Genomic DNA, 20,798 nt, shown 5'->3' on the forward strand with positions numbered 1-20,798 from the left:
AAGCTAACAAATATTGTCCCTAATCTAAATAAAACAATGCCTTATTTATTACAATAACTAACAATTTGAGAAGTCATCTTTCTTGGTAATAGTCGATGAAATTTACTGTGATTAGCCAAAACATGTGGAAAATACTCCACATTGCTGGCTAATGTCGATGCTCCTGCATAAAAAAATCACAGAGGGAATAACTCAATTTGTATTTCTGAACTTTGAATCATGGAATTCAAAGTTCAAATGTATGTGGGTCAAACTAAAAGGAAAAAATCATTTACTCGAAATAAAATATATAATTAATTTTATATATATATATATATATATATATATATATATATATATATATATATATATATATTTATTGAAGATAATACACAGTATTCAATATAAAACAATTTTTATAAAAAACTATGTTTTAATGGAAGGATCTCTAGAAACCCTGGTGACACTGAGGGTTTTTCCGTGACTGCTCAAGGTTTGTTTTGTTTGTGTGGATTTTATGTAGATGGTTCAATTGTGAATTCTCGTGATCTCGGAAGAAATTTGTTTCTTTTACAGGTATGGTTATAACTCAAGTTAGCTCTTTTCGGTTTCATACAACTATATGCTAAAATTAGGGTCTAGTTTTATAACGGTTCAAGAAAATTCTTCCCTCAATGTTCCTATGCACAAGGCAGCTTTATGTTGGGAAAAATACTTTTCAAAGAATTTCTTGGTTTATCAGTTAATGGGTATTGCTCCCAGCTAGTCAACCGACATTAGTGGATCTCTCATACTTGTAAGTCCTTTTTTATGGACGAGTTGAATATTTACCTACGGTGTGGGGTCTCTTCATTGTTGTTTTTGATAATAATGAGGTAAAGAAGCACATTTGTGAATTTGGGTTGTGGTTTTGACGGAGTGTTGGCCTCTTCATGCAACCATGGACTCTCTTCATTGTGGTTTTGATAATAATGAGGTAAAGAAGCACATTTGTGAATTTGGGTTATGGTTTTGACGGAGTGTTGGCCTCTTCATGCAACCATGGACTCCCACTTTTAACTCAGTAACAACATCAATCTCCAAAACCCATTTTTTGTAAGGCTTACAAAAATCCCCTTGCAATTTTGGAATCGTACATCAATGGAACGTGCTGGGAAATTTTTATCATCGTTATCCCTAAATAGAACAATTTCAAGACTACATATACCGGCATAGATGGACTTCAACAATGGTTTTCCCAAAGAAAATAATTTGATGGCACCAAAGTATGTTAGGATCCAAAAGCTTGACTATGAGAATATTTCATTTAGTTGTAGAGCATGCTATGAAAAGGGGCCAGTAACTAAAGACTTCCCCAAACGTTCTTACATTAGCAGAGACTAGAAAAAATCCCAAAAACTCAAATGGTGAGAAGGAGCACAGGGTCATCACTATAGGATATTTGAAGAGGAAGAGATTCACGACAATAAGGAACCAAAAAACAAGAAGGACGTATATACATTAAAAAAAAAACGCATTGGCAAAATCATTTGCCAATGTGGACCCTTTGATTGCTAGTAAGGATTATGAGGACACAATGTTAGTAGAAAAACAACAATCCTTTGTGGAAAATGGATCCCCTTTGGAAATTTTTGTAGCTCAATCTGGAACAGCGAAAATGTCAAGGATTCTTGTTTAAGTTTTTGCAAAAGACTTCGTTGCCAGTATAGTCATGTTTTTTAAATCACTAGTGTACACCTTTTTAGGTTAATGGATGATCCTAACAAGCTTATTCATGTAGATATGCTTTAGAGCTTCAAATACATGAACGAATTGATAAATGATTTGCTGGGATTGAAGAGGAAATATTCTGTGCTTGATGATGAAAAGTTGGTATTCTCAAATAAGCCTATAGTTTGCACAAGTAGAGAGACGACAACAACAACTAGTCATGATCATGAAGAAGATGATGGATGGAAAAAAATCGTAGGAACTACACAGTTAGAAATCTAGTTCTCGTCAAAGAAGAAACAGAGAGTTCTCATACAAGAAGAAATAGAGAGTTGGCGTCAATTGGATTTATTGATTCTGCTTTGTTTGTCGAAGACCTAAAAGGCTCGAATGATTTTACTCATCAGCAAAAACAAGTTCCCCACAGAAATTGGCTTACTCTGCTAACCCACGTTCATCCTATCATGGATTGTAATGAATATATCTCTAAATGGACACTACATTACGTTTTAAAAAAAAAGCGTATATTATATGTGAATTGATGCCACTGTGATAAATTATAGATATTTCATTGAATCGAACTGTAGGAATGTATAAATGGTTGCGTTAGCTGCTACAAATCATGCATTAATGTGAAAATTATATATCATGGAGGATGCAATTTGTCCTGAAACAACAGAAGACGAAATGAAAGCAATTCTTTTTTGAGCACGAATAAAGCTATATATTTATATTATATATTCAGCAACATCGCTTTACATAGACAGTTGTGCGGATTCCTCCACATCTAGCAAAATGGCAGAGTTTAGATGTATGTCTGGAATATATACAAAATATTCTGTTGGATATAGCAGCATAAGATCTTCAGCTAAAGACAAAACTGTTTAAAGACAGCAGAGGAATATATGTTCATACCTGGCTGTGGATGTCCCGAAATATCTCAGAGAGTAAGAAAATACATACCATATAAACCATTGCTATTGATTTATATGTCAGGAAGACAGAAGTCCTGAATCTGAAAGCAGTTAGTTGCCGTTTTAATCTGCATTCTCCACACCCCTTGGGGAGAAGATAGGCCTTGTTTGGATAATGCATCAGCTTCCCTGTTGTTTGTTCTGGCTGTATGAGAAATAGTATAATTCTTCTTGTTGTTCCATAAAGCTGTTATTCTATCCAGCCATCCAGCAAGATGGATGTTTTCTATGTTATGCTTTGACAAAACATGTTCAATAATTAACTTTGAGTCTCCATAGATATGTAGCTCCGGGATATCTAGGAAAGTACAAAAAGAAAGGAGTCCCGCTAATGCCACGGCCTCAGCTCTGTTGTTGGAGCCCTGTCCAGCATTCCAATGGATTTCAAAAGACTGTTCCTCTGTTGTCTTGATGAAAACACCACATGCGCTCGTCCCCTGTTGTGCTGCTCCATCGAAAAAAGCACATGGTGGAACCATGGATATCCTTGCCGAATGATTTCTATCGCCTTCATGACTGTTGTCTATTGTTGTGTTGTTTTTCCTTTTACTTCTCCTGATTTGTCCAGCCATATCCAGGGTGTTGTATTGGGATATAATAGATGACACAACAGAGGTATTGGGTTCCACTTTAGCATCAAAGAGCCTGCTATTTCTCCATTTCCATATAGACCAAATGGTCAATAAAGGAATAGGCCTCCATCCTTTGTACATGGAGCTCCAGCTTTTGAAGGCCACAGGAATAGAAGAGAAAGAGCCATGTGTGAAACCAAAATGAGCCGCTAAATTTTCCCATATAGGCCGCACCTGTGAGCATGTGAGAAATAGATGAAAATTACTTTCAGAATAGTTTCTACAAAGGAGGCAGATTGCAGGCCCTTGCCATTTCCTTTTTTGCAAGTTTTCCCACGTAAGGTTCTTGTCGTGGAACACCAGCCATGCAAATATAATAATCTTCGTGGGGCATCCTGTTTTCCAGAAAGCAGAGGAAAAAACATCTCCGTTAGTACCCGCCTCCGAGGTATATTAATTTAACCTGGACGGCCGAGGATCCGCCCTGGCCATTCCAAATGAGAAAGTGAAATGAAAGCAATTTAATATGTTTTATGTTTTACGATAGAGAGTGATTTACGGTTTATACATGCGAAAACCACTGCCTGAACTTTTCATAATCTGTTGAACTCTTCTCAATACATAGATCTTGGATCAATAATGAATGGCCCTATAAAAAGACACATTGTCTTCAATTGGTAATTCATTGCTGACTTGTCCAAATTGGTGGAGCTTTTTTTAAGAAGAAAAAGCTCCATATTTTCGTATTATGATAATTCATCATGTACAGTATGGAGATATTGACAATATTTCCAACCTAAAAGATATTGACAATATTTCCAACCTAAATACAAAATGAGACCATATGCATGTACAGAATCATGACTGCATTTGCTGATAAAACCAGTATGTTGACTGATAGATAAATTAGATCCTAATACAGAGAAATGAGGAGCCAAATACATAATTCCTGTGAATAGAAAGGTGACTAAAAGACGGGATCATGATACATATCAGGATAGATAAGATTTCTATATACCCAACATGGAGAATGGATGAATTTGGTACTTAATAGATTCCACAGTAATGCTCAAATGCCAAACCCCACATTGTGTCTGCAAGCCCCGCTTTGATAGCTCGTCAGCCATCATATTCTATAAATGCTTAATACGTGAAATGAAAAATAGTGAAGACTTCCATATTGATGAAATCCTATGCAACCATCGAGAAATGAGGAGCCAAATACATAATTCCTGTGCATAGGAAGGTGATTAAAAGATGGGATCATGATACATACCAGGATAGATAAGATTTTTATATACCCAACATGAAGAATGGATGAATTTAGCAGTAATGCTCAAATGCCAAACGCCACATTGTGTCAGCAAGCCCGTTTTTTATAAACTGTTTTCCCATCACATGCTCGATGATAGAGCAGAATTCACATACACAGAAACAACGAACATCTGCAGGCCAGGAATTTCGGGACCACGTTTTGGGAAAATGGTGAGGGATTTCAAAATTCCACGATCTGGGTTTTGTGCAAATTACCCCCAGTTGACTTTAGTGGGCACTTTCCACTAAATTTAAACCTTTTTAAGAGATTTTACGAATTCTTTAAATACCAATTTTTCTAGAAAAGCTCTGAAAAATTGGGGTTATTTCATTCTACTGGAATTCAATTTCTATAATGAGAATTTCATTTTTCAATAAATAAATAATCAAGGTATTGGCTGCCTAAGAGATTCTTCATTGAAAAATGTAGATATTATGTCAATGAATTTTATGTTTCTTCATTTGCAGCGATCTGATGTCACTATTGAGGCTTTCGTGACAATCAATAGTTTTGTTTCTTAGGTCAAACAAAGCATACACTATTTCTAAAGGAGAGGAAACTGAAAATGGCTCAAAGAAAACCGATGGAAAATTATTTGAGTGTTTCATGAAAAAGAAAAGAATGTTGGAAAGTGGTGATAATAACTTTACTAGAACCTTGAAAAAATCAATTGCAATTCTAGATTGATGCTCAACAGAACACCCAATGGCTATGGGTTCGTGTTTTAATGATGATCTTCAACAACAATGCGATGCATAAAAGAAAATCAAATGTTACACATTTTTACAAAGCTTGTTGTAAGTCGCGATGAATTCAGTGTTAGAATTAATGGAGATTAGGTGATTATGAATTTAGTGTTAGAATCAATGGAGATTAAGTGATTATTGTTATTTAGTTATGATTGTGCTTTTCTTGGATATTCAATTCTTATTATTTAGGGATTTGATTTACTATCTCTAACAATGTGTATCTATTTATTATTGGAGTTTAATGTGAAGAGCAAGCAGCATATTTGCTTGTAGGAGCTCCTGGTGATCTGCACTTGTGAGCTCCTCCTGTGTTATTTGCCAATTCATGTCTTCCATATGCAACTGTTGACATGGTATCAACGTTATAAGAAGGAAAGGCCTGTAAGCTGAGTTGGGGAATATGAAATCACAACATCGTCACAGGTTGAATGAAGAGTACTCTTGATGATACTGTTCGATACTACTTAATTTTTTATATTCCGGCATTGTTGCAGGTTTCTGGTGTACACAACTAGTCACGAAAAATAGGTGAACAACCGGGAGGATTAAAGCAGTGGAAAAGCAATGCCTGCGGTGGTTAAAGATTGTGTTTGTTTGCTATAGAGAGGATATTAAATTTGTGGTTGCGTTTGAAGGAGATTAACGGTGGCTGTCTTTTCACAGCACATTGTCGCACGTGAAGTTTTTAAAAATTGTAAAGTATTTATGGATCTTTTTTAAAGGCATTCTTTACTTTAAAGCTTCATGTGGAATTTTTTTTTACCCACCTTTTTACATTAAAGCTTCACGTGGATTTGTGAATTTGGGAAGTTTTTTAATTAAGGATTTTAATTATTTCATTAAAAACAAAAAGGAATTTCATTATTTTTTGAAGGAATCTTTATTTTAAAAATAAGGGTGTGTATTTTTGGAGTGATATTTTTTTTAAAAAGAAAAAGAGGATCTAGAATTATTTTAAGTGAAATTGGAGGAGGGCAATTTTTTTTTGTGAAGGAAATTTGCAGTGAATAGGTTATTTTTTTTTTTTTAAATTTGAGGTTTTCTCAAATTGTAGAAGATTTTATTCATTCAAGATGAATAACCAAATTGCTGAAGCTTATCTCAATGAGAGTAATATGCTTGATGGTTCCAATTACACAAATTGGAAATTTAAGTTCTAAACTCTGCTTGAAGGACAGAACGCTTATAACATTGCCACCGATGATGAAGTCAAGTCGACTAATGCAACTAGTAGATCGAATACAACAATTCAAGACTAGGATAAAAGGGAGATGAAGGAAAATGTGCTACTCAAGTTATCAGTCAAAGATTGCATCATCCCTCACATTCGAGATTGCAAGATAGCGAATGACATCTGGACAGTTCTCAAAGAGATGTATGAGATCAAGAACACCAGTCGAACCTTGTGCCTCAGGAAGAATATTATCTCAATCAAGATGGAGGAGAATGTGTATGTTTCTTCATTCATATCCCGGATAAAGGAATTTAAAGATAAACTATATGATATTGATCAAATCGTGGCAAATGATCATCTGGTGACAATTACCATGAACAACATGACGAATGATTATCAGATGTTTATAACCAGATTGAATGTAAGAGAAAAGCCTCCAGGCTTTGAAGAACTCACTGGGATTTTGCTACAAGAAGAGGAAAGGAGGTTTCCTTTGAAACCTTAAAGTTCAGATCTTGCATTGATGACAAAGTTCAAGTCAAAAGGAAAAGCACTGGCTGATCACAGGAGAGGTAGTGCATCAAGAAAAAAGACACCACAAGGTATGACCTCGCATAAAAATGGCTCTGCTCCTAAATGCTTTTATTGTGGTAAGATAGGCCATATTGCTAAATTTTACCATAAGAAAAAGGAATATGAGGAGAGGTACAAGAAGAGAAGACATGCAGGTCATTTGGCTAACGCAGATGTAGATTAGAATTAGGATGTTAGATTGTTTATGGTTGAGGCTGAGACTGCTTTAGCGACTGAGGAGGATGAATAAGGTATTTGGTTCATATATTCTAGATCATCCTCACATATGATAGGTAAAAAGCAATGGTTCAGAAATTTTTAGAGAATCCAATACTGGAGTAAAAGTATAGCTTGGAGATAATAGAGGGTACGAGATCAAGGGACATGGAGATGTCCTTGTTACTTTGCTTGATGGAAAGATTATGAATATATCTGATGTGTGGTATATTCCTGGTATTAAGAAGAACTCGACTTCTGTGTTAAAGATTACAGATCAAGATCTCAAGGTAGAATTCTTTAAATCTCATTGTATTATTAGAGACTTGTTGGACGAGATGAAGCCTATTGATATAGGTATTCACATAGAATGACTCTACAAACTGGGTGTGAAGAGTACACCACATCAAGCCTTGATGTCATCAGATAAGTCTGCTGAAAATTTGTGGCACCAATGACTTGGGCATATCAATTTCAGTTACCTTCTTGTGTTGTAGAACAAAGGTATGGTAGATGGTCTCCCTGTTTTAAAATTTGTGTATTAAATGTGAAGCATGTGCATTCAGTAAACAACATAGAGATGAATTTCCTGCTATTAAAGATAGGAAACAGATGGATATACTCAAACTTGTACACACTGATCTATGTGGCCCTATGCAGATAAGATCCTTATGTGTGGCCTACTATTTTTTAATCTTTGTTAATGATTGTACAAGATTCACATGGGTATATTTCCTTAAATAGAAGAGTCAAGCTTTTGAGTATTTCAAGCAATTCAGAAATATGATTGAGAAGCATACAGGAAAGTTCATCAGGATTCTTCAATCAGATCTAAGCAGAGAATTCAAGAAAGGGGTTTTCATCAAATACTGCAATGAGCATGGGGTACAACAGCAATTTACAACACCTTAAACTCCTTAGCAGAACGGAGTAGCTGAGAGGAAAAACATAACACTGGTAGAGTGTGCTCACAGTATGTTGAAAGGTAAGAATCTAATTAATGGTTTTTGGGCAAAAGTTGTCAATACTGTAGTATATTTGAAGAATAGGACTCCTACTAAAAGTATTAATTATAAAACTCCTTTTGAAGTTTTGTTTGGCTTCAAGCCTGCAATAAGTCACCTTAGAGTATTTGGTTGTAATTTTTTTTTGCATTTTCCTGAAGAGAATAGGAAGAAGTTAGATTGAAAGGCCATTAAATGTACCTTCATTGGATACTACAGTGAGTATAAGGCTTATAAAATGTTTTATCCTTCTACTCAAAAGGCGTTTGTTAGTAAAGACGTAGTATTCCATGAACTGGTTGATGATGGAAATCTTATTCAAAACAATGAAGAATGGCATGTACCCTTACTTTCAGATGAGGATAGTAAAACAGGGATCAGTCAGCAATAGCAACAACAGCAGGAACAACATTAGTAGGAACAACAACAACAGGATAAAAAGGAAGAAATTGAGTTCAGTCCACAAAGAGAAGAACATAGTAGAATAATTGAACCCCCACTGCTCTAGAGATCTAGCAGGCCGAAACAGTTACCAGCGCCATATAGGGATTGTGCGCTCATGACTGGTTTGTTAAACATTGCAAAACCTTCTAATTTTTATGAAGCTAGTAAGAGTTATGAATGGAAGGAAGCAATGAAAGAGGAATATGAATCTATTATTAAGAACAATACTTGGGATCTAGTAAAGCTTCCTAATGATAAGCAACCCATAGGTTGCAGATTGTTATTTAAGTTGAAATTTAAAGCAGATGGGTCTATTGATAAGCATAAAGTGAGGTTGGTGGAAAAGTGATATTCCCAGAAAGAAGGTATTGATTTTCAGGAAACATTTTCCCCTGTTGCAAAACTAAATACCATTAGGGTAATTATTTCTTTAGCCACTGAGCATCATTGGAAAATACATCAATCAGATGTTAAATATTCTTTCTTAAATGTTGATTTAAAAGAATAAGTATACTTAGTGCAGCCTAAGGGGTTTGTTAAGAAGGAAGAAGAGCACTTAGTATGTAGATTAAAGAAAGCTTTATATGGTTTAAAGCAGGCTCCTAGATCCTGGTACGAAAAAATTGACTCATTTTTCCTCATGCATAGTTATAAATGGAGCAAAAATGATCCCAATTTGTATACCGTGTTTAATGATGAGGGACTGATAGTGTTGATTTCTTTATATGTAGATGATCTGATCATGACGGGGAGTGCAGGCAATCTCATTCAAGAAATCAAGCAGAAATTATCACAGAAATTTAAGATGAAGGACCTTGGAGAAATGCATTACTGTTTGGGTCTAGAAGTTTGGAGAGTTTCAAACCAAAGTTTCTTTTCCTAGGGTAAGTATGCTAAGAGTTTGTTGACTAAATTCAAAATATATGAGTGCAAGGTTGCATTTGTGCCTTTACAGCAGAACAACAAACTTCAGTTGGATGATGGTTCAAAATATGAAGATGCAACATTGTATAGATAGTTGGTTGGTAGTCTTATCTATTTGACTACAACAAGAATAAATCTAGCCTATGCAATTAGTGTTTTGATTCAGTTCATGACTCGACCTCATGAGAACCATTGGATTGGAGTGAAAGGAGTGTTGAGGTATCTGCAAGGAAATTCAAACTTTGGTATTTTGTATTCTGATTCATTTGATGTTAGTTTGACAGGTTATATAGACTCTGATTGGGTAGGAAATTTAGATGATAGAAGATCAATTACAGGTTACGCCTTCAGCGTTAGGTCCGGGGTCATCTCTTGGTGCAGCAAGAAGCAACATATTGTTGCCTTATCCTCAACAGAAGTAGAATATCAAGATATGTGTGCAACAAAATGTGAGGTAGTTTGGTTGTGCAGACTTCTCCAAGATGCAGGAGAAGAATAGACAGAAGCTACGGTTATCAATTGCGATCATCAAAGTTCCATCAAACTGGCCAATAATCCTATGTTTCATAAAAACACTAAGCATATAGACACTTAATTTCATTGTGTCTGGGAGAAGGTGCAATCCAAAGAGATTTGTGTTGAATATTGTAATTCTTGTGATGATATGGTTGATATATTTACTAAGCCTCTCGGAAGACTAATGTTTGATTAGTTTAGGGACATATTAGGTGTGTTTAAGAACCATTTATCCATTAAGGTGGAGTTTTATAATTAATGGAGATTAGGTGATTATTGTTACACAGTTATGATTGTGCTTTTCTTGGATATTCAATTCCTATCATTTAGGAATTTTATTTACTATCCCTAACAATGTGTATCTATTTATTATTGGAATTTAATGTGAATCCCAAGTGGAAAATTTTCTTATAGGAGCTCCTAGTGATCCACACTTGTGAGCTCTTTCTACGTTGTCTGCCAATTTATGTCTTCCATATGCAACTGTTGACATTCATAAGTTCTTACATTTAGGTTACAGATGCAAGGAATGAATACCAAACTGTGGGAGGAGAAAATTGTTGATTCGATGCCCTGGAATTTGTGTAGCAAAAGAAAGATCTTGAAAAGGATTTATTGGACAAAATTTGAGACAGTTTATTTGGAAATAATGGAAGGGAAAAAGAAAATGAGGATTGCAAGAAGTTTTTTCCTCTTTATGCATTGAATTGAAATCATGCTTAGTAAAACATAGTTGCAAAGGATATTTTTAAATTAATAGCCATGTTAATTAGACTAAAAAATTGAATTTGGATTACTCAATTTGGAAAGACTTATTTTTTGTATACAGATCCATTCATTTTGAGTTGCTTTCTCAGTCATGGTCTAGTTCTACAGATGCTAACATAGTAGTGAATGTATAGAGGCTGACATGTATGTTATTTGGACATTTCTTGAAGCTTTGACTGAAATGTTATGGAGTCACTCAATGTTTCAGATCAATGGCTCATGATAATAGTACTCTAAATAAAAAGAGCCTAGGGAGGACAAAATGCATGGAGGATAAACTTAGCAGTGGTCCCATAAAGTAGTATTTCTAAACTGCCCATGAAGAGATCAACGGTAAATATTCATTACGAAATCACCTTCTCTCTTTTCTAGAATCCACCAGAGGTGTTTTTGTAGGTTCTTTGAGGTTTTTAATAATGGTATATGGTTTGTTAACATGTATATAGTGAAGAGTATTGTGACCCATACACAAATTTTCATAACATCCATCTCATTCCTACCTTCTTATGAAGGAAAAGGTTTTGGCCCACAGCTTTTAGTATGCCTGTTCGATTCGAATGACCAACCTTAACATATTTATATTGAAAATTAAAAAAAGGTGCGAGTTTTGTTTTTAAAATAAGAGTCAAAGTTTAATATTATATATAGTTTATGTAATATCAATTTTTTCTCATTTAGCGATTACAAAAACCTTTAAAATGATATAGGTACAAAAATGTTTCAAAAGATCAGTTTGTAATTAACAAGAATCAGTTAGTACAGTTAGGTTAGAAGGTAAAAATAAAAGCCAAGAAATTAGGCTTTGAAGGGGTTCAAAGTCCAGACTTCATGACTGAGTATTGTAAACCAAAACCTTTTTGAAGCCTAAATAATATATGTCAGTTTGATTCCAACATTGGTGTTGTAGTGAATTTTTTCTCATGTTTCTAAGCATTCATATATGTTTTTCTTCTCTTGGACAGTGTAAGATGTAGTTGGCTCTTTAGTTTATGTTTTTAATGAATTTACTTTGTTGTACATTAAAATTTCATTGTAATCTTTAGAAATTAACCTTGAAGCCCTTAATGAAGTGCTCCACGTCTAGGAATCTCATTATTATTATTCTTTTTCATCAATCATTCTTTTTATAGAGTTGAAGCACAAATTCTTAACTGCCTTTTCAAAAATTTCTCCTTCATTTTCTTCTTTACATCTCCACCCTACAACTTTCATAGTCTCTATCCATTCTGCATTAGAAGGCTAGGGTTTCAAAACCAGAACTTTTGGTTACAAGATTTCATGGCCTGTACTTATGGACATTAATTTCAATCCTTTTATCCAATCTCAAAATCTCGCAGGCACTGCTTCTCCCACAACCAGGAAATGTCTCCTTAGGTACATCATTTTTTGGCGTCGTTTCCTAGAAACAAAGACACAAATTTATTTCTCCCTGGGTTTATACAGTTTGAAGTTGATTCTTGAGGGTGACAAGTCTCAACAATTGGTTGTATACTTTCACCTGTGATATTCACTTTGGGGTTTCCTTTTTTGGGTTTCCAAGATGGCTCTCCTTACATTTTCAGCCAATAAGTTTGTTCCACTATATTTTACTGGGATCACTAGCAATCCTAATCATGTGCCTACATTTCATGAGTGGAATAAGTATCTTTGAAGATTCAATGGAGATGTAGATGAAAGTGTGATTCAACATCTTTGAATATTTTATGAATGTATCAAGCAATAGAGTATCATTCATGAAGATGTGAAGATTAAGTTGTTTATGTTTTCTTTGGACCAGTAAGCTAGGGTTTGGTATAGGTCTTTTCCTTGTTCAAGCATTTCCTTTTTGAAATATTTCCATTCAATGTTCAATTCTTCTTGTAGAACTTCTTATGCAGATAAGTTTCTTTTTATGGTTGTTGTGAATATTATGATTCTAAGGAAACTTTCAAAGCTCATGAAAATCCTGCTGAAGAAAGTGATGATAATGTTGATAATATACCAGGCATTCAGAGAGTTTATTGTCGAATTAATTACAAACAAGTCCCTAAAAGCAAAGACTAAGTCACAACCATAAAGTTTGTTGACCCTGTTCCATGGAAATCAAGAGAGCTTTAAAATGGAAAAAAGTTCAAACATGCATCAATAATTTCTGCCCAACAGTCAAGAGGAAGGAGAAATAATTAAGTTGCAAACAAATCCTTAGAGATCTTATTTTGTTAAATTTGATGGTCCTCCTATTTATGATTTGTATGATACAGAAGATGAGCCATGGGCAGTTGTACAAGAAGAGGAATGTGATCATAAAGTTGGTGAAGATACTTTAGTTTATGATTTGTATGATTCCAAGGAGGATTTGGGTGCAATTCATAAGGAAGACAATAAAGACATCTTTTGCTAGAGAAAGGACAGTAGGATTTCTGAAATCAAGGAAGCTAGTTTTCAAGAATTTATTCATACACATTTAGAAAGGAATCAATATTTTTCCCAAAAGCCCAAAGTTGAAGACTTGATTAATTATAATGATTTCCTTGGAAAAGAAGATATCTCTAATAGTTCTAAAGAAAATTTGGTGGAATTTTTTTATAAAATACATCAGCCATTTGCTACAAAGTTGAGAGAAGATAGCATTGTTGATCAAGGTGACTTATTCCCCCATACATTCTATGATCCTGTAGCAGATTATATGGCAACTTTGTTTACTTGGAAGTCAATTTCTTTTGCTAGGTATGTACTCGCTCCTGTGGACCAATTTTTACTGCTTTGGGTTGTGTTCATTTTTATTCTTGAAATTTACGGAGCTAGTGTAAGGTCTAGCACTAAAAATCTTACTTGGTATAATTGGAAGATGGATTTTACTTGAAGGTATCCAATTTTGTTTATAGGCAGGAACCTATATATAAATAATATTAGGTGTTGAGCATTTTAATTCTAGTTGGACCTCTTCAATTCAGTCTGAGTGGATGAATAAGGGTGGCAGTTCCAATTGGAAACAATTTTGGAGAGGTTTTAGATTTTAAGGATATCATGTTTCAGTTTCTCACATTTCAATTTTTTTTAGAGTTGTGGACTCCATTTTCCCAATGAGAGGGAAGATGGTCTACTGTTCTCAATGTTTTGCAAACAAAATCCTATCCCCAATTGGAGCCAGATGTTGTAGCCGAATCTGGAACGACAAAAATGTCAAGGATCCTTGGATAGGTTTTTGCAAAAGACTTCGTTGCAAGTATAGTCATGTTTTTTGAAAGGATCTTGTACACCTTATGTTTAGGTTCATGGATGATAATAACAATCTTATTCATGCAGCTATGATTCTGAGCTTCAAATAAAATGAATTGATAAATGATTTGTTGGGATTGAAGAGGAAAGATTTGGTGCTCGATGATGCAAAGTTGGTATTCTTAAATAAGCCACTAGTTTGCAGAAGTAGAGGGACATCGACAACAACTAGTCATGAGCATAAAGGGGATGATAGCTGGAAATAAACCATAGGAACTATAAAGTTAGTAATCCAGCTCTAGTAAATTAAGAAATAGAGATGTGGTGTCAATTGGATTTATCGATTTTTCTTTGTTTGTCGAAGATCTAATAGGCTTGAATGCTTTTAATCATCAAAAATGACAAGTTCCCTATAGAAATTGACCTACTCTGGGAACCCACATTCTTCCTATGTTGGATTGTAATGAAGATATCTCTAAATGGAAAATGCACTCCCTTTAAAGGAGGAAGTGTATATTATATGTGAATTTAGGCCTCTGTGATAAAGTATATATATTTCATTGAATTGAACTGGAGGAATGTGCAAATGGTTGGGTTAGATGCTACAAATCATGCATTAATGTGAAACTTGTATGTCATGGAGGATGAAATTTGTCTTGAAATAATAAAATATGAAATGAAAGTGTTTTACTTGAATATGTTTCATTTTTATGGAAGCGAGAATGATTTATTGTTTATACATGAGAAAACCACTACCTCAGCTTTTGGTGACTCGTTGAACTCCTTTCATCACATAGAAGTTGGATCAACATTGGTGATCCGTTAAACTCCTTTCATCACATAGAGGTTGGATCAACATTGAGTGGCCCTATAAAAAAACACATGGTCCTCAATTTGTAGTGCATTGCAAACCTTTTCAAATTGATGGAGCATAATTCACATACATAGAAAACACGAACATCTGTAGACCATGAATTTTGGGATCATGTTTTGGGAAAATGGTCACGATTCTGTGATTTGGGTTTTGTGCAGAATACCCCCAATTGACTTCATTGTGGGCAGTTTCCAGAAATTTAAAGTGGTTTAAGAGATTTTACCAATTCTTTAATGGCCATTTCTTCTAGAAAAATCAATCAAAACTAGCATTGACTTATTCTATTGGAATTTGATTTCTATAATGAGAATTTCATTTTCAATAAATAAATAATCAAGGTATCGGCTAGGTAAAAGATTTTTTAGTGAAAGATGTCGATGTTATATCAATGAATTTTATGTTTCTTGATTTGCGGCAATTTGATGTCACTTCCAAGGCGTTCGTGACAATCAACACTTATGTTTCTTTGGTCAAGAAAAGTATACAAGAATTATAAAGGAGAGGACTCTATAAATGGATCAAAGAAAGTGGATGGAAAATTATTTTTGTTTCATGAAACGGTAGAGAATGTTTGAAAGTGGTGATAATAGCTTTACTAGAACTTTGAAACAACAATTGCAATTCCAAACTCATGCTCAATGGAACACCCAATGTCCATGGATTCATGCTTTAATTATGATATTTAGCAACATTGCGAATGAATTAAGGAGAAGTACATGTTACAATTTATTACAAACCTTCTTATAGCTCACGATGAATTCAGAAGTTCCTACAATCAGGTTATAGATGCAAGGAATAATTTCCAAATTGTGGGAGGAGAAAATTGGGGATTTGATGCCCTAGAATTAGTGTAGCAAAAGAAAAATCTTGAAAGGGATTTATTAGACAAAATCTGTGACAACTTATGTGGAAATGATGGAACGAAAAAAGAAAATGAGGATTTCAAGAAGTTTTTTCCTCTTTATGCACTGAATGGAAAGTATGCTCAGTACAACACAGTTGCAAAGGATATTTTTAAATTAATGACCATGTTAATTGGACTAAAAGGTTGAATTTGGCTAACTCATTTGGGAAAGCAAGACTCAAATTTTTATATATAGATAATGAATTGTGAGTGACACATTCATTTTGAGTTTGGTGATTTGAATGGGAAAGTTAGTGTTCACTGTGCTAAATTCCTCTTCAGAATATGTTAAAGTGCTTGAAGGTTTATGGAGTAAATTGCAAGTTTAACCATGAGATTTTTATGTGTTTTGATGTAAATTTTATGAACAAATTAACATAAAAAAAATAACTAAAAAACAACATATAACAAACATGAACATCACCAAAACATTATCACAACAACATATGATGAAGGTCCTCACACCGCTTGGGCTACGTCTCCTTGGTCCATCTTCCAATGGCTTGGCCCTCCTCAGTTATGCTCAAAAGTGTGATTAATACATTTACAATTTTGAAATGGCTCTAAAGCTTGCTCCAATGGCTACAAAATGCTCAAAAATTCATGTTTGGCCTCTTCGTGCTCTTCAATCGGTAAAAATCTGAAGAAGTTATGTTTTCCCCAAGTCTTCCTCCTAATTGCACCTCACTTTCCCTAAAATTAAACCCATGTCCTACACTTTTGCCCCTTTTTCTACTAATGGTATGACTAATTGGCAAAAAATCGATGCAAATCATGGAATGGATAATTTTTATGCTGACACCTTATGTCTGAAAATCAGGGCCATATGGGGGCCAAGGCTAACCATCATCACTCGTTGATCGGGCCCCCATTCCTCCGCCCTTGGTTTTGACATTGGGTTGTATGTGCATTTATATGAGCTTGGGGGCACCGGGCTAAGCCCTGGCCCTTGGTCCCGCCCCTAGTCCTTTTGGGCATGGTGATGAGAGTTGGGGCTAGCCCTCGACCCTTGCCCATATCAGCCCCCACTTATGTTATAAATATAAATGAGTAAGGCTTCTTTAAACAACAACCATTATGGCGCATTGGTGATTGTGGATATTGGTAGCCACAAGGTACATGGATTGAACCCTGCAGAGTCAATTTCGAACCCTTAAGATATTTTGGTGGCCCCCATGATGCCATGTGGTGGCCTCTAGTTCGTTCACATGGGAGCCTTGTGTTGGCCACCAAGCCACCAACCACAAACTAACACATTAGTGCCAAGGAACCAAACAACATCGTAACACTTGGCACAACCTGATTGACCGAAGGACCCCAGTCATATGCACAGTCACCCTGCAACATAAGCATCTCAGTCATCCTACCACGTCAGTAGTATAGACTGATGACTGTGCAATGTTGCACTTTTTAAGCCAAATTCGCTTATTTAGGAAAATGAACAGAACATGTTTCTGGGAGCATATGAATTCTGGTTCACATGAAACAAGTTGTGTGAGATTTAGGATGATGAGCACTACTTAGTTGTTCAGTCCACACCGATCTGATACCTTAGAATTTTGAGCAAGTTTTTGAGCACCTGATGAGTTGATTGCTCAATCATGGCCCAGTTCTACAGATGCTAACATATGTAGTGAGTCTATAGAGGTTGACATGTATGTTATTCAAGCATTTCTTGAAGCTTTGAATGAAAGGTTATCGAGTCGCTCAATGTTTCAGAATGATGGATCATGATAATAATACTCTAAATCAACAGAGTCCTCGGAGGATAAAATGCATGGGGGATAATATTAGTTGTTATCCTGCAAAGAAATACTTCTAAATTTCCCATGAAGAGATCAATAGTCAATATTCATTATGAAATCTCCTCCTCTCTATTCTAGAAACTGCCGAAGGTGTTCTCGTAGGCTGTTTGAGGTTTTTAATAATGTTATATGGTTTTTCAGCATATACATAGTTAAGAGTATTGGGACCCACACACAAATTTTCATAACCACCATCTCATTCTAACCTTAGCATGGAGGCAAAGATTTGAGGCCACACCTTTTAGTATGTGAGTTCACTTCAAATGACCAACCTCTACATATTTATATTGAAAATTCAAAAAAGGTGTGAGATTTGTTTTTAAAAGAAAATTCAAAGTTTAATATTATATATAGTTTATATAATATTAAGTTTTTCTCATTTAGTGATTGAAAAAACCTTTAAAAAGATACAGTTGCAAAAATGTTTCAAAAAATTAGTTTGTAATTAACAAGAATGAGTTAGTACAGTTAGGTAAGGAGGCAGAAATAAAAGCCCAGAAATTAGATTTTGAAGGGGTTCGGAGTCAAGTATTCATGACTGAGTATTGTAAATCAAAATATTTTTGAAGCCTAAATAATATGTGTGAGCTTGATTCCAACATTTGTGTTGCACTGATTGTTTTTCTCATATGTCCCAACATTTATATATGGTTTTCCTCTCTTGGATAGTGTAAGATGCAATTGGAACTTTAGTTTATGTTTTTAATGAATTTACTTTGTTGTACTCATCAAAATTTCGTTGTAATCATTAAAAATCAATCCTGAAGCCCTTAATGAAGTGCTCCACATGGGAATCTCATTCATATTATTCTTTTTCATCCATCAGTCTCTCTACAGAGTTGAAGCATAGATTCTTAATTTTCTGTGCCAAAATTATGTCTCCTTCATTTTCTTCTTTACATCCGCACCCTGCAACTTTCATCGTCTCTCGCCATTCTGCTTTAGAAGGTGTTGTGGCTATTAGCAACCCCCCATTTTATTAGTGTTAGTAATAACATTAATAAATGGGGACCCTTCTAAAAAATCAAATCTTAGCATTTAATGTTGCCTTTTTGTTTTTAGAATAAAACAAGATATCAAAGTGGAACTTGCTAAAACATGGAAATTTACCTTTTCATACTCCACGTGCATAAAACATCACCAACTATGAGTTTCCTTATAAAAATTGCTAGATGACCATAAGACCTAAGAAAACTTTATAACGGAAAGTCTCGAACATTAAGGAAAGCCTTAAAAACCCACTTTAAAAGGATATTATTGCATCGCAAAAGGGTCACAGCAAGCATCCATTATAAAAGCCACTCCTTAAAAATGCGATAAGTGAGAATGCGAGATCACGAAGCCTATAACCTCATCGCATCGCAAATTCCAATATCACAGCACCACCTTATGTAACATAACCAAATATCGCAAAATGAAATATCCTCTCACAAATCGTATATCGCAATAGCTCATGTAACATGGTCCTTAACGAGAACAGGTTTTGTGATATTGCGATCTGGGATATTGTGAAGAAAATCGCAAAATTGCTTTTATCATAGATCAAAGGGTTCAGAGTTCGAGGACAATACTTTTTGGCATTCGATGCAAAGTTATGAACATTAAGGTTTAGCATAACGGTTCATTAGTGGTCATTTATTAAGGACCATTTGATGCAAGTTGATATATTTTGGTATGATTTAGAATTAAGGTTTTCCTGTCACCTTATTTTTGTCTCTCTATTGATTATTATTGTATTCACTATCATCTTTATCATATTTTTGCTCTCTACTTGTAAATTTCAGGAAAATCACATAGAGCGTAATACACGAAGAAATCGTGAGGAAAGGCAAGGCTCCCATGTCTGAGAAGACATAAATCACCCCATTATTAACAGACACTACCTGTAGTAGGGATGTAGGGATATCTACCTGGGAAGCTATGTATTAGTTGTTAGAGGACGAACACCCGAGAATAATGGAAGTTATGTACAGTTACAGCGGATGGACGCAGCTCTTATGAAGGATCCCTCACTAAAGTTTCATGCTCGTTTCTACACTGCATTGCTACGAGACTAAAGATACTCCCCTACACTGACATGGTGAAATGGATTATAGATCATGCAGACATATCAGATAGAGAGTTCAAAACGAGAATCCAGGAGGTCATGGGATCATTTACTCAAAACAATTTGAGGTATATGTAGCACTTACCAAAACCCCAAGCCATATACAACAATCAATTTGTCGAGAAGTTTGCCAAGGAGAATAAAGACTTGGTAGAATGCACAAAGCACTGGTTAAACAATGAGGGAAGATTGAAGAAGGATAAAATTGGTATATACGCCACTAGCTCTCTTTGTTCTCCTTACTATTTTTCCACTGCAATGCTATGTAGACTGTTTGGGAGACTAGACATCAACAAGTTTTCATCAGAACGATTACATCTAGTGGATGTAGATATCAATGCCAAAATAATGGATTGGACCCAAATCATGTATGAAAATTTAGTCACTACAATTTTAGGATACATAACTAAAAGAAGCTTTGCTTCGAGGGTTTTCCCTCCATTCTTTTTGAGCACTTATGTTATGGATGCTATTTGTTTTGTTTCGATTTTCATATTATGGGATGGAAGTGGAGGGCAAAAAATCCACTTCGCATTCAAGTTTATAACAAAGTATTATGGGAATCCAATTTCATCCCAGGTTTCTTCAAAATTTGTCATGGAGTTATGCTCCCGATTTATAAAGTTCTCTATAACCAAGATGCCCCAAGGTTTTCCCAGAGGCTGAAGTGGATATTCTCCCTATGGCAAGGTCATTTGAGGAAGAATTGTTCATGTATATCAGAGTGCTTGGCAACATTGCTTCACCCCATGTGCTATCTTTTTACGTCCCTTACAAACTAATGGCTAGGGAAATAGCCTATCAAACCTATGGTGTGAGGGGAATGAACAAGGTACTGAAAGATTCTAGGAAGGCCATTTGGCCCCAATTTCCTCTAGTATGTGGAGCATTTGCATTGCATTACTTAGGTCATTCTTTCAAAGAAGTTGATAATATGTTATGTTTACAACTACCAAAGTTCCTGGGGAGGCAATATGATCCCTTTGGTGTTG

At 35.1% G+C, this 20,798-nt stretch overlaps 1 protein-coding gene across 1 annotated transcript; it reads right to left on the minus strand.

Moving 5' to 3' along the window:
- Positions 1-2,674: 2,674 nt before the first annotated feature.
- Positions 2,675-3,235, minus strand: LOC149210688 (uncharacterized). The gene has a single exon (XM_089399052.1). It carries the CDS (start codon positions 3,233-3,235, stop codon positions 2,675-2,677), a length of 561 nt encoding a protein of 186 aa, XP_089255178.1.
- Positions 3,236-20,798: the final 17,563 nt, after the last annotated feature.

The sequence above is a fragment of the Pinus tabuliformis genome, chromosome 1_2 (genome assembly GCF_031772625.1).
Source record: "Pinus tabuliformis cultivar Carrire ecotype Pingquan chromosome 1_2, CPIR1, whole genome shotgun sequence".
In the NCBI taxonomy this organism is placed as follows: domain Eukaryota; kingdom Viridiplantae; phylum Streptophyta; class Pinopsida; order Pinales; family Pinaceae; genus Pinus; species Pinus tabuliformis.